Genomic DNA, 15,005 nt, shown 5'->3' on the forward strand with positions numbered 1-15,005 from the left:
ATCATTCTGTAGCCATCTGGTGACCTTTCATAGCAATCTAGCAACACTGTATCAGTGACATTGGCCATCAGTCTGTAGCCATCTGGTAACCTTTCATAGCAATCTTGCAGCACTGTATCAGTGACATTGACCATCAGTCTGTTGCCATCTGGTGACCTTTCATACAATCTAGCAACACAGTATCAGTGACATTGACCATCAGTCTGTTTCCATCTGGTGACCTTTTATAGCAATCTGACAACACTGTATCAGTGACATTGACCATCAGTCTGTTGCCATCTGGTGACCTTTCATAGCAATCTAGCAACACTGTATCAGTGACATTGGCCATCAGTCTGTTTCCATCTGGTGACCTTTTATAGCAATCTGACAACACTGTATCAGTGACATTGACCATCAATCTGTTGCCACCTGGTGACCTTTCATAGCAGTCTAGCAACACTGTATCAGTGACATTGACCATCAGTCTGTAGCCATCTGGTGACCTTTCATAGCAATCTAGCAGCACTGTATCAGTGACATTGGCCATCAGTCTGTTGCCATCTGGTGACCTTTCATAGCAATCTAGCAACACTGTATCGGTGACATTGGCCATCAATATGTAGCTATCAGGTAACCTTTCTTAGCAATCTGACAACACTGTATCAGTGACATTGACCATCAATCTGTAGCCATCTGGTGACCTTTCATAGCAATCTAGCAGCACTGTATCAGTGACATTGGCCATCAGTCTGTAGCCATCTGGTGACCTTTCATAGCAATCTAGCAACACTGTATCAGTGACATTGACCATCAATCTGTTGCCATCTGGTGACCTGATGTCAATGTTTCTGGTAATCTTTCATAGCACTCTAGCAACGCTGTATCAGTGACATTGGCCATCAGTCTGTAGCCATCTCGTGGCCTTTCATAGCAATCTAGCAACACTGTATCAGTGACATTGACCATCAGTCTGTTGCCATCTGGTGACTTTTCATAGCAATCTGACAACACTGTATCGGTGACATTGACCATCAGTCTGTTGCCATCTGGTGACCTTTCATAGCAATCTAGGAGCACTGTATCAGTGACATTGGCCATCATTCTGTAGCCATCTGGTAACCTTTCATAGCAATCTTGCAGCACTGTATCAGTGACATTGACCATCAGTCTGTTGCCATCTGGTGACCTTTCATACAATCTAGCAACACAGTATCAGTGACATTGACCATCAGTCTGTTGCCATCTGGTGACCTTTCATAGCAATCTAGCAACACTGTATCAGTGATATTGGCCATCAGTCTGTTTCCATCTGGTGACCTTTTATAGCAATCTGACAACACTGTATCAGTGACATTGACCATCAATCTGTTGCCATCTGGTGACCTTTCATAGCAATCTAGCAACACTGTATCAGTGACATTGGCCATCAGTCTGTTGCCATCTGGTGACCTTTCATAGCAATCTAGCAACACCGTATCGGTGACATTGACCATCAGTCTGTAGCCATCACGTAACCTTTCATAGCAATCTAGCAACGCTGTATCAGTGACATTGACCATCAGTCTGTAGCCATCTCGTGACCTTTCATAGCAATCTAGCAACACTGTATCAGTGACATTGGCCATCAGTCTGTAGCCATCTGGTAACCTTTCATAGCAATCTTGCAGCACTGTATCAGTGACATTGACCATCAGTCTGTTGCCATCTGGTGACCTTTCATACAATCTAGCAACACAGTATCAGTGACATTGACCATCAGTCTGTTGCCATCTGGTGACCTTTCATAGCAATCTAGCAACACTGTATCAGTGACATTGGCCATCAGTCTGTTTCCATCTGGTGACCTTTTATAGCAATCTGACAACACTGTATCAGTGACATTGACCATCAATCTGTTGCCATCTGGTGACCTTTCATAACAGTCTAGCAACACTGTATCAGTGACATTGGCCATCAGTCTGTTGACATCTGGTGACCTTTCATAGCAATCTAGCAACACCGTATCGGTGACATTGACCAGCAGTCTGTAGCCATCACGTAACCTTTCATAGCAATCTAGCAACGCTGTATCAGTGACATTGGCCATCAGTCTGTAGCCATCTGGTAATCTTTCATAGCAATCTAGCAACGCTGTATCAGTGACATTGACCATCAGTCTGTAGCCATCTGGTAATCTTTCATAGCAATCTAGCAACGCTGTATCAGTGACATTGACCATCACTCTGTAGCCATCTGGTAATCTTTCATAGCAATCTAGCAACGCTGTATCAGTGACATTGGCCATCAGTCTGTAGCCATCTGGTAATATTTCATAGCAATCTAGCAACGCTGTATCAGTGACATTGACCATCAGTCTGTAGCCATCACGTAACCTTTCATAGCAATCTAGCAACGCTGTATCAGTGACATTGGCCATCAGTCTGTAGCCATCTGGTAATCTTTCATAGCAATCTAGCAACGCTGTATCAGTGACATTGACCATCAGTCTGTAGCCATCTGGTAACCTTTCATACAATCTGGCAACACTGTATCAGTGACATTGGCCATCAGTCTGTAGTCATCTGGTGACCTTTCATAGCAATCTGGCAACACTGTATCACTCCCTTTGTATCTTGTAAATATTGTCTTCACTGATCAAATGCATCGGTGCTGTTCCGTTGTTTGTGTTAAGCAGTGTGCACCAAAAAAGCCCCTGGGTCATTGTTTTATGTCATAGATTTATGTCATGGATGAAATTATCTCAAGGCATAGCGCATTTCATTTATTAGGAGTACAAAAACTATGTGAAAGTTACATTCGAGAGATCCATCTCTTTAGGTTCTGCCCCATGTTCCATGTTCTTATTCCTTCATGAGGAGCATAACGTGTTTTCACTGCTGTATTTTCCCCTATAAGTCCTACTCATCTAGCCTAAGAAATATCAAGAGGAACAAGCAAACCTCCTGATATTTAAAAAAACAAAACATGTAGGCTGAATACCAGCCAACAAAGCTCAGGGCCAAACAGGTCATGTACATGTACAGTGTCTATATATATTATTGTGTACGGTACTACATATTATCCAGGCTTCGTGTATTTTGGTTTACACTTACATACTTTGGCCGGTTGCAGCATAGGCGATGCGGACAAATGGATAACAAGGCCAGCTTACCAAAAACACCCCTCCGTGTGTGACCTGTGCTCCTGCAGGGCCCCGTTCCACAAAGCGATCTTGGTCTACGATGGTCGTAACGTCTATACTTTAAAATAGGTTAAAAATAGTTGTAGCGCTAGGATCGACAGAATTAATCCGTAGCAATAGATTCGTGAGGCACTGCATAATAATACATGTATTTTGTTTGTATGTTTGTTCCTTTGGTAAAATATAAACGGCTTATAAGAATATTTAAATGCAAAACCAAACCATGAATAATGTATAATGGCATACTATGTGTACAGTGACACACATACCCCTGTTATGTGCTGAAGGGATAGAAAACAATTGTTTTACACGTTACCCACATTCACAAGTAGATTGCATTATACCTGTGTAGGGCGGAAAGGAATATACAGACAACTATTGAGCCAATAGTTTAAATGAATATAAATTCTGACTTATGTTCTCCTTTATGGTAGACCTAGCCAATTTCACCAAGAAGTATGGAGGTTCCATTTGCAAGACAAAATAAGTGTTCAGTCTAATTATAATCACATAGGCTCGAGTCATTTTAATTAAATAAAAGGTGGAAAGGTAAGGTTATAAAATTATTATGTAGTCTGATTCATTCAACTATTTACCATCTTTACTCATTCAAATTTACCTTTCACATTATATTTTGCAAAGTAAATCTTTCCCCATGTTGTGACATTGAGAACGTCATAATTTACCTCACATTTATTTCAATATTTGACATAAATGTGTGCACCTGTATTTTCATGTTTGTCTGCAATAATTATTTCAAATTTGTAATTGTTACTTAAACAAATGCTGAATGTAATGTAAATATATATTTAAAACGTCATCGCCAGAGAACTATCAGTGTCGATTATCTGCAGAAACAGATTCCATTTAACGTAATAGGCACAATAGTGATAAAAATATTCTGAATGGATCATTGAAAATCAGTGATGACTCCAGGTGTTCGTGAAGTCTTTCGTAAGTCATTCTTTAGATCGTTTTATGTCATCTTGACCTTCAGGGTTGAGGCTTGTAGGTCATTATGCATAAAACCCTGCGATGTTGCAAGATCTCAAGGTGACATTGCCAAAAACTTCCACAGAAGTGGAACAACAATCGACTGATAAACAAGCCATAACAAATACGTACCTGTGTGTTAGCAGGTACGGTTTAATAAAATCGACTGATAAAGAAGCCATGACAAATTCGTACTTGTGTGTTAGCAGGTACGGTTTAATAAAATCGACTGATAAAGAAGCCATGACAAATACGTACTTGTGTGTTGGCAGGTACGGTTTAATAAAATCGACTGATAAAGAAGCCATAACAAATACGTACCTGTGTGTTAGCAGGTACGGTTTAATAAAATCGACTGATAAAGAAGCCATAACAAATACGTACCTGTGTGTTAGCAGGTACGGTTTAATAAAATCGACTGATAAAGAAGCCATAACAAATACGTACCTGTGTGTTAGCAGGTACGGTTTAATAAAATCGACTGATAAAGAAGCCATGACAAATTCGTACTTGTGTGTTAGCAGGTACGGTTTAATAAAATCGACTGATAAAGAAGCCATGACAAATACGTACTTGTGTGTTGGCAGGTACGGTTTAATAAAATCGACTGATAAAGAAGCCATGACAAATTCGTACTTGTGTGTTGGCAGGTACGGTTTAATAAAATCGACTGATAAAGAAGCCATAACAAATACGTACTTGTGTGTTGGCAGGTACGGTTTAATAAAATCGACTGATAAAGAAGCCATGACAAATTCGTACTTGTGTGTTGGCAGGTACGGTTTAATAAAATCGACTGATAAAGAAGCCATGACAAATTCGTACTTGTGTGTTAGCAGGTACGGTTTAATAAAATCGACTGATAAAGAAGCCATAACAAATACGTACCTGTGTGTTAGCAGGTACGGTTTAATAAAATCGACTGATAAACAAGCCATAACAAATACGTACCTGTGTGTTAGCAGGTACGGTTTAATAAAATCGACTGATAAAGAAGCCATGACAAATTCGTACTTGTGTGTTAGCAGGTACGGTTTAATAAAATCGACTGATAAAGAAGCCATGACAAATACGTACTTGTGTGTTGGCAGGTACGGTTTAATAAAATCGACTGATAAAGAAGCCATGACAAATTCGTACTTGTGTGTTGGCAGGTACGGTTTAATAAAATCGACTGATAAAGAAGCCATGACAAATACGTACTTGTGTGTTGGCAGGTACGGTTTAATAAAATCGACTGATAAAGAAGCCATGACAAATTCGTACTTGTGTGTTGGCAGGTACGGTTTAATAAAATCGACTGATAAAGAAGCCATGACAAATTCGTACTTGTGTGTTAGCAGGTACGGTTTAATAAAATCGACTGATAAAGAAGCCATGACAAATACGTACTTGTGGTTTGGCAGGTACGGTTTAATAAAATCGACTGATAAAGAAGCCATGACAAATTCGTACTTGTGTGTTAGCAGGTGCGGTTTAATAAAATCGACTGATAAAGAAGCCATGACAAATTCGTACTTGTGTGTTGGCAGGTACGGTTTAATAAAATCGACTGATAAAGAAGCCATGACAAATTCGTACTTGTGTGTTGGCAGGTACGGTTTAATAAAAAAAAAAAGCCAGGTTGTGAAATGAGGGACAGATATCAACGGGGCATTGTTGATCCACACTGGGCAATACAACCATACCCGGGTGTTTAACAATCTGCTCTGAACACTGTTGAGGGTTACTTTAAAGAGTAGCACTATCAAGACAGCGAGCGTATGGACCTGATACCTGACATTCAAGATGTTTAGACACTATGGATTATGACTGAAAACTTCTCTTTCAGAACACTTTGAGAACACAGAGAAAACACTGTCGCTGTCAGGATGAAAGGCGGTGATGTTTGACATGTCGAATGACGTTGAAGGACACAGAAACACTGTCACGAATCAATGCAGAAGAATACTTACAAAACCAGTTTTCCATTATCATTTCACAATTAGCATGTTAACCGTGATGTTGAATCATGCAACTGGTAATATTTAAAGAGAACCATTCCTCGCATTAATGTATTTTTGTGTAGGGCAATGTTCACGTATAACACGTATTATAGCTAAAATGAATAGAATTATCATAAAAACGCCCGCATGTTATCAGAAATGAGCGGGCTACTGTAACTTGATAATGCCCTCATATTACTTGCCGACGGGCCATTATCACGCCCGTTGTTAGGTGACGTCAGAGGATAGGGATAGGTGACGTAACGTTCAATAGTGACGTCATCTGGTTTGTTCTATGACGTTTCCATATTTGTAAAAGTGGGTCAGTGACATTCGTGTTGATTGCAGTAAATGTTTCAAAATCGATATTGTTGTTTCTTTTTATTTGATAAGAAATTCCATCCATTTTAGCTATAATAACGGTAACGCTATTTTTCAGGGCATTATCATTTGCAGAAGCCCTCGGTCTTTTCAACTGCACTCCTTCGTCGGGCTTCTGCAAATGATAATGCCCTGAAAAATAGCGTTACCCTTATAACATTCGTCAACCCGTCAACTCGTCTGAGGCGCCGTAATTCGCAGGGCAGAGTTTCGTCCCTTAGGCTTGTCTGAAACCTCAGAGAGTGGGTTTAAATCAGGACATACATTCGCCATGTACTAAGGTGTAACGCAACACTACACACTACCTTCCATTTGATACATTGGGCGCTTTCTAGCTATTTGCCGGTCAAAGACGTTTTAAATGACCATTTGTTTTTAATAATATCCTAAAGAAAGAAAGACCTACATATACGTAAACAGGGTGAACCTGAAATATTCAAAACCAACGATTGTTGGAATTAGAACCGCCATACATTTATCCCAAAAGTAGATATCCTTCTCGTCCTACAAGACATATAGTTTTGAATGACGTGAGAAAAGTTATCGTTAGATGTTGGTTCATATGTATGTAAAATGTCTGTTTGGTATTACGTGATAATTTCATGATGACACCATGTTGTGTGTACAAAATATCAGCGAGATATCGCGCATGAAGAGGCAGAGTACCCAAGTCTCGCAATGGCTCGCTGATATTTTGTATTCACTGTCGAATGTATCCAATGGCAGACGAACATGCCCCTCAGTGCGAAGGGTATATCTGCACGAAATAATTCTGGTACTAGTATTTAATCAAGTTCATCATTTCAAGATGTATGACAAAACGTTTCAATCAGACCACTAATGTCGGTACGTCTTCGTGTCAACATTATTCCTCAATGTATCACTATACAAATAAAATGTTGCTATTACTTCTGACTTCGTTTGATGTTGGTACATTGTATTGTGTGAGGGTTACCCAGTTATCTACCAACTCCGCCATCATTTGATGAGTAACCAATCAGCGATGCCGGAAAGGTGTGGTGATATTTCAGGTACAACATATTCTTTACTTGACATTTCAGGGCCTATTTTCGAGTAAGCACAGAGAAAAACCTTCTGCATACTTATTTTTAACAAAATTGTACACGTGCACATCTCTGTGCATATAAGTCTGCATGTTTATACTTGTACATGTCCAAAATTGTATGTAATACGGGTCGTTTTTCCTCAGTTTAAAAATGCGTTTTTGTCCTTTTTGACCCACATTTATTGAAAACGAATACCATTTTATGCTTATCTGTCCATGATATGAATCGCTCAGAACAAAATATTTCCAAGGTTTACCCCAAAACATCAATACACTAATCAAGCTCCTCCGTTTTGATGAAATATCTAACGACCAACAAAAGAATACTATCCTATTCATTAATTATGGTTCACGACTTCGCAACCGTCTTTGTACAAATGATGTTTAATTATTCTTGAGGTCATTTGCCTTCATTAATCAAAAGCTTTAATCTCTTCTTGTTGTGTTGTGATGCGACTTATTTTTAACAAAATTGTACACGTGCACATCTCTGTGCATATAAGTCTGCATGTTTATACTTGTACATGTACAAAATTGTATATATATAATGTTATTGTATGGATATGGGCCTATGGCCAGAATACAATAAATGAGGATGATGAATGACGTGCGAAAGGTTATCGTTAGATGTTGGTTCATATGTATGTAAAATGTCTGTTTGGTATTACGTGATAATTTCATGATGACACCATGTTGTGTGTACAAAATTAAATATCAGCGAGATATCGCGCACAAAGGGGCAGAGTACCCAAGTCCCGCGATGGCTCCAATGGCAGACGAACATGCCCCTCAGTGCGAAGGGTACATCCGCACGAAATAATTCTGGTACTAGTATTTAATCAAGTTCATCATTTCAAGATGTATGACAAAACGTTTCAATCAGACCACTAATGTCGGTACGTCTTCGTGTCAACATTATTCCTCAATGTATCACTATACAAATAAAATGTTGCTATTACTTCTGACTTCGTTTGATGTTGGTACATTGTACTGTGTGAGGGTAACCCAGTTATCTACCAACTCCGCCATCATTTGATGAGTAACCAATCAGCGATGCCGGAAAGGTGTGGTGATATTTCAGGTACAACATATTCTTTACTTGACATATCAGGACCTATTTTCGAGTAAGCACAGAGAAAAAGGTGTAAAGGTTTCCGTTTTCGGAAACCTCCCAGAAACCTTCTGCATACCTTCCCACTTTAAATCCAGCCCGGATGCATTCCGGAAACCTTCCAAAACATTTGTCAAGCCCTCGGCGGGGCATTTTATCTAATTTAGTGTGAGAGACATAGAAACATATGTGAAAAGTACCAAGACAATTGAAGGTTGCTGAAGGTATCCGGAAGGTTTCCGGGAAACAGAAACCTACACTTTTTTTGCTGTGATGGCATTTATTACCATGAAAACAGCAAATGATCTTCTGACGGCTATTTGGTAACACTAAATGAAAACCTTTACTCTCTCGAAAACCTTGATGATAATGAATTATTATCTGCGTTTACAATGGAAACCAATGGAAAGCACTTCACATCACCTACATCACCATCAACCCAAGAATTCCATCCACAACATCACGACCCCAACAGTCACACCATCTACACCACCATCACGCCAAGATTCCTATCACCTACACCAACCATTCCTCTCATTGCGGCAGTGTTTGTGGAGGTTCATGGCGTTCATCGTTTAAATTAGCAAAAAGGTCAACAAGAAGGCAAAAGAATTCACAGGCATAACAGTTAACTATTCAGTAGTGCATCCGTTTATCAGCACACGGCCTCTGAAACTTTCATCTAACGCCTCAAAATCGTTGAATATTTTTACCATTATTGCCAAATTATCCCGTTTTGTCTGCTTAAGGAATCATATGCCATTTCGAAAGTATATAAAGGCCACAAAAGAGAGTCATTAATAGCTGAAATCGTTGTCACATGATCAAAACACAACCACCCATTCTTGAATACATTCAGCTCGTCCTGGATAAAATTCCGAAAAAAAGTCTAAGTCCTTGTAAGGTATAAAACTCGTAAATAAATGTAGCTAATGATCCTGTGACTTTGGAATACGTATATTTCCAGCATGAAGAAGTCTTTAAATGATTGGGTGAAATGTGGACCTTTTCACGTTTACCAGGGTGTAGATACATGTTCTGTTGAAAAGATATGTGAAGTATGATATGTGTTATTTAATAGGTGTTCTGTGATGTTGTTGTGTGGTATGTGTTATGTGACTGGTGTTTTCCCATACGTGCTATGTGCTTTTTGATATGCATTATGTGATTTGTGATAGATTATATCCTATGCACGTCTAAACCAGGTTCAAACGAAATGCCGTACTGCATTAGGGTTTTGTTATTGACTCCTTCTGAAAACCATTCCATGTGTTATAGAAAAATGTGATATGCGACATGTGAAATGTGATATTTGAAATATTTTATGTGTTATACGATATCTGTAATGTTACATGAGATATGGGGCGGTCGGGTAGCCCAGTGGTTAAAGTGTTCGCTCGTCACGCCGAAGACCCGGGTTCGATTCCCGACATGGGTACAATGTGTGAAGCCCATTTCTGGTGTCCCCCGCAGTGATATTGCTGGCATATTGCTAAAAGCGGCGTAAAACCATACTCACTCACTCACATGAGATATATGATATGTGATATGTGGTATGTGGCATGTGGTATGTGATATGTGGTATGTTGTGTGACTCATATGTATTTTTTGTTATGTGTTATGCAGTATGTGGTATGTTATATATGATATGTGATATGTGGTATGCTTTATCCAACCGAAGTTGGCATTCAAGGTGACTCACATATTTCCAAACCCAAAAGAACGTCTACACCCTTTCTCAACACCGTCTATAAAATATTGCACTACACGGGACATACAGTACGTGTTGCAACTTAACAAAACCACCGACGTCATATTTTGAACAAACATGGCCAAGTAATGTCCATAAACAGAGTTTTCAAAATGGCCACAGAACGGATTAGAACCTGTCGCAGAAATTTGGGTATCATCATTGATGGGAACAAGATGGGTGCATTTCAACATTGTTGATCTTTTAGTTTCAGAATAGATGATGTTTACGGTGTCGTAATAAACTCACCGTCAAAAGAAACGCGAACCATAGAAACATACAGATAAGTATGTAGGTTAAGAAGAGAAGTTTCCAATGTGTACTACTTAATGACAAAACTAACAATCAGTCAAGCATGATCACAAAATGCTTTCGCCTCTTTTGCACGCACGTGTCTTGCACCATCTCTGATGACATGGACCATATCGTTTTTCCTTGCTTTAAATATTAATGGTGGTAAACGGTAATTTACTCTGCAAATGTTTGTATTTTTCGCGTAGCTACATTAAAATGCCAAGCCAACAGAAACGCGAACCATGGAAACATATAGAGAAGTATGTAGGTTGAGGAGAGATGTTTCCAATGTGTACCAATTAATGACAAAATAAAAATAAAAAATGGATATGTTGCACGTGATTTCCAAACTTTACACACAAATCGTGCACGAGAGAAAGGGTACATCTCGAGTCATGGATCTGTGATGTCACATGTGATGAGTTCATGAGCACCCATCCTGTTAAAAAACAAAACAAATATATATCTACATATCACAAAAATTACTATGAGCAACACAAACATTCTTGTACACCAAATTGTTTTATTTGAACACATGAATAGTTCAAATACCTCATATATATGAGCTTGAGAAATTTGATTTAGCGTATATGGCGGACAACATGGCCCCCACGATGGCCGCCAATACAAGAAAATGAAAATATGAGAAGAATATGACTTCACTTCGGAATGCATGAGAAATTTTAAAATGAAATTTTAGGTTTCGACTAGGAATATATAACATAATTATCGCCTATGTTATGTGCCTTAATTGCTAATCATATCGACTTACTTTGAAGCGCCAAGGTGAAGCACTTTTATGGAATTGCTTCAATATTGTGGGTAACTCATTAACAAATATTAACAATATTTTATTCCAATACAGTAGGGGACACGGGTGGCCCAGTCGTCTAAGGCGCCGCGATTCGCTATGCAGAGTTGCGTCCCTTGGGCACGCCAGAAACCTGTGATTGTGGGTTCGAATCCCGGTTCACGCCGATTATGTTTCTATGTTTGTCAGCACCATATCCGTGCTCGTGGGTTTCACCGAAGTGGTAAACGTCTAACACCTGCATCACTTCAGGCTTTCATCCCAAATTAAGCTGACACGCCGTGATATAACTGGAATACTGATAAAAGCGGCGTTAAACCCAACTCACTCACTCACATTATATGCCCGTGCTTGCTGTAAAAGGCGACTGCTTGTAAGGCGAGATGCATGTCATCGTTTTCCGATGCCCATGATATCAATCACTGGATTGTCAGGTCGAGGATTGATTATTTAGAGCCGCCGTCAATACAGATGGAACACTGCTGAGTGAGATGTTAAATACCAAACAAACATAATTTTAACTGTTGATTAATGCGTTTGAGTCAACGTGAACAAAAGCTGGACTTGCGTTGGTTGTATGATATCATTGTCTTTCCGATGTTTTCGCCATGTCCACTGATATTAATGTTATAAATGCTGACCACAAGTTACCTACCTGCTGAATCTGCTGAATCGTATTACAAAACAGACCGCCTCCGTGGTCTAGTGGTAGAGCGTCCGCCCGGAGAGCGGAAGGTCCGGGGTTCGAATCCCGACCACGTCATACCAAAAGACGTTAAAAGATGGTACTTGTTGTTACCCTGTCTTGCGCTCGGCATTAAGGGGCTAAAACAAGGACTGGTCGGCTCGGTGTCAGTATACTGTGTCTGAGTGGGGTATTCATGTTAAACTGCGGCATGGTATCTCAGTGAGCTAGCACTATAAATCGACATCACTCAGGAGTAATACAAGCAGCCACGCACACGTGCGTGCACGTCGCTATATAAGTGCAATAATCTTGGACGCAACGTTGAACCTAATTTCACCTGACCAGACTCCAAACTTTCAAAATCTCTTGATCATGAACAACCAGTCTCAACCACACACGGAAATGAGAGCTAAAAGGGCCAAAATCTAGCAAAGTGACTTTGGTCTATATCGAACTTGACTTTGGCCCTTTTACAGAATTTTAAATAGCTATATTTCAAAAACTTATCAATGAAAACATACAATTTCTCTACAAGTAGACAAGAACTCATAGATGTTATTTATGCAATAATATACAGAAAGGACCATTTTGGCACCTTTTGGCTCTAAGCTCTTCAAATGGTCTGTTGGCTGCATGAAATGTGAGTAAATGTCTGCGATTTTTTTGCGGGTTTGTTTATTATTATTATCAGTAACATGGTCCTGTGGATGATCACACATTACCGACCTGCTGAGGCTTTTTTTCAAACAGGACGACCGTGAAAATCCGGGTTAGAATAGGTCTTCAGCAACCCCTGCTTGTCGTAAGAGGCGACTAACGGGATCAGGTGGTCAGGCTCGCTGACTTGGTTGATGCATGTCATCGTATCATAATTGCGTAGATCGATGCTCATAATATTAATCACCGGAATGTCTAGTCCAGACTCGATCATTTACAGACCGCCGTCATATAGCTGGAATATTGCTGAGTGCGGCGTCAAACAACGAACAAACAAATCAGGCAATTCCAAAAAAACAAATAAAACAAGACCCTCCCGAATAACTTAAACACTGACAGATTAGATAAAGACGGCGCTTGCTGGGGCGATGGGGTAGCCTAGTGGTTAAAGCGTTCGCTCGTCACGCCGAAGACCCTGGTTCAATTCCCGACGTGTGTCAACACAATTTCCTTTTCTACATTAAAAAATAGAAATTCACAATGATACTATTGACAAGAGAGACGCCCTTCTCTTCGTAAATACTTGTGTCGTATGTCTTGTATGGTAATATTTGCCATTTCTTAGAAAACCTGCAAAAGTGCCGACAAAATTGATAGATTTGACAGCCGAACCACACTCAAACCACAGATCAAACTTAAACAACAGATCAAACTCAAACAACTGCTCAAACTCAAACGACAGACCAAACTCAATCCACAGATCAAACGCAAACGACAGATCAAACTCAACCCACTGCTCAAACTCAAACCACTGCTCAAACTCAAACGACAGGTCAAACTCAAACCACTGCTCAAACTCAAACCACTGCTCAAACTCAAACCACAGATCAAACTCAACCCACAGATCAAACTCAAACCACTGCTCAAACTCAAACCACACATCAAACACAAACCACTGCTCAAACTCAAACCACTGCTCAAACTCAAACCACAGATTAAACTCAAACCACTGCTCAAACTCAAACCACAGATCAAACGCAAAGCACTGCTTGAGTATTGAGTAAAGACTGCTTGGCTAACGTACGCCCTTAAGCTCTGCCCGACAAGTGACAAAGTTGCGAAAGACTGTAGTTTCCACAGACAAAGACTTCAGACTGCAGAATGATGAAGAGATTTTGCTTTATTGTACTTTGTAAATATATACAGAGACATCATATTTTAAACCATTCATTGACTAGATGTACAACATTTACAATAAGTGTAGAGGCGTCTGTACAATCGTCTTCAGGCGAACGCATGTTGACGATGTTAAAATAATTGTGCTTGTGTTTTGCCAAGACTGCAAATGAAATTTCTTCTCGTGGGTTCTCTTCATGGGAGATAACTCCTCATACTATATTTAAACGTTATGTGGTCACGTGACTTTTTCTTCTTTTTGCCATAATTATTGTCGACACTTTACTGTTTTGCACTGTTTCCTTATCAAGACCATACAAAGTAATCATCCCCAAAAATGTCTCCGCCAGACTTCCTGAGGGAAATGCACGTGCTGAATGAGTATTTATTGTTTAACGCCACATCAACCAACAGATGCAAGTACTGGGATTCTGGGAGTCAGCTAGATCATGTTTGATCGTTGTTTTACGCCGCACTCAGCAGTATTCCAGCTGTATGACGGCAGTCTGTAAATGATCGAGCCTGGAACAGACAATCCAGTGATTGACATCATGAGCATCGACCACGCAATTGGGATCGGTGACATGCTTCAACCAAGTCAGCGAGCCTGACCATCCGACCCCGTTAGCCGCCTCTTACGACAAGCATAGTCGCCTTTCACGGCAAGCAAAACTTGCTGAAGACATATTCTCCCCCGTGATTGGAAAGTAAATCAGTTGTTCACAAAATGCTGTATAAGAGAAGTCCTCGGGTTTCAGAAAACATTCGTTCGCGGGACATGCTAGTTCTGGAATATAGTGCATTGTAGGTTCAAGCAAATTTCTATGACGGCGGCCTGTTAACGTTACCATTTAGTCTGGGCCAGACAAACCAGTGATTAACATTATGAACAAAGATCGATCTACGTTGACACGTTATATATCAAGCCGA

At 39.9% G+C, this 15,005-nt stretch overlaps 1 protein-coding gene across 1 annotated transcript; it reads left to right on the forward strand.

The window, feature by feature from the left end:
* The first annotated feature begins 9,091 nt into the window (after positions 1–9,091).
* On the forward strand, positions 9,092–13,959 carry LOC139476958 (cytadherence high molecular weight protein 3-like). The gene is made up of 3 exons (XM_071259510.1): positions 9,092–9,256; positions 10,326–10,331; positions 13,525–13,959. The coding sequence occupies exons 1-3, from the start codon at positions 9,092–9,094 to the stop codon at positions 13,957–13,959; spliced, it is 606 nt and encodes a 201-aa protein (XP_071115611.1).
* Positions 13,960–15,005: the final 1,046 nt, after the last annotated feature.

The sequence above is a fragment of the Haliotis cracherodii genome, unplaced genomic scaffold, assembly GCF_022045235.1.
Source record: "Haliotis cracherodii isolate W230 unplaced genomic scaffold, xgHalCrac1.p SCAF_30, whole genome shotgun sequence".
Classification (NCBI taxonomy): Eukaryota; Metazoa; Mollusca; class Gastropoda; order Lepetellida; family Haliotidae; genus Haliotis; species Haliotis cracherodii.

Excerpts from the sequence above, each read along its gene's own strand:
- LOC139476958 (XM_071259510.1), top strand. The coding sequence starts at position 9,092 with ATGGAAACCAATGGAAAGCACTTCACATCACCTACATCACCATCAACC.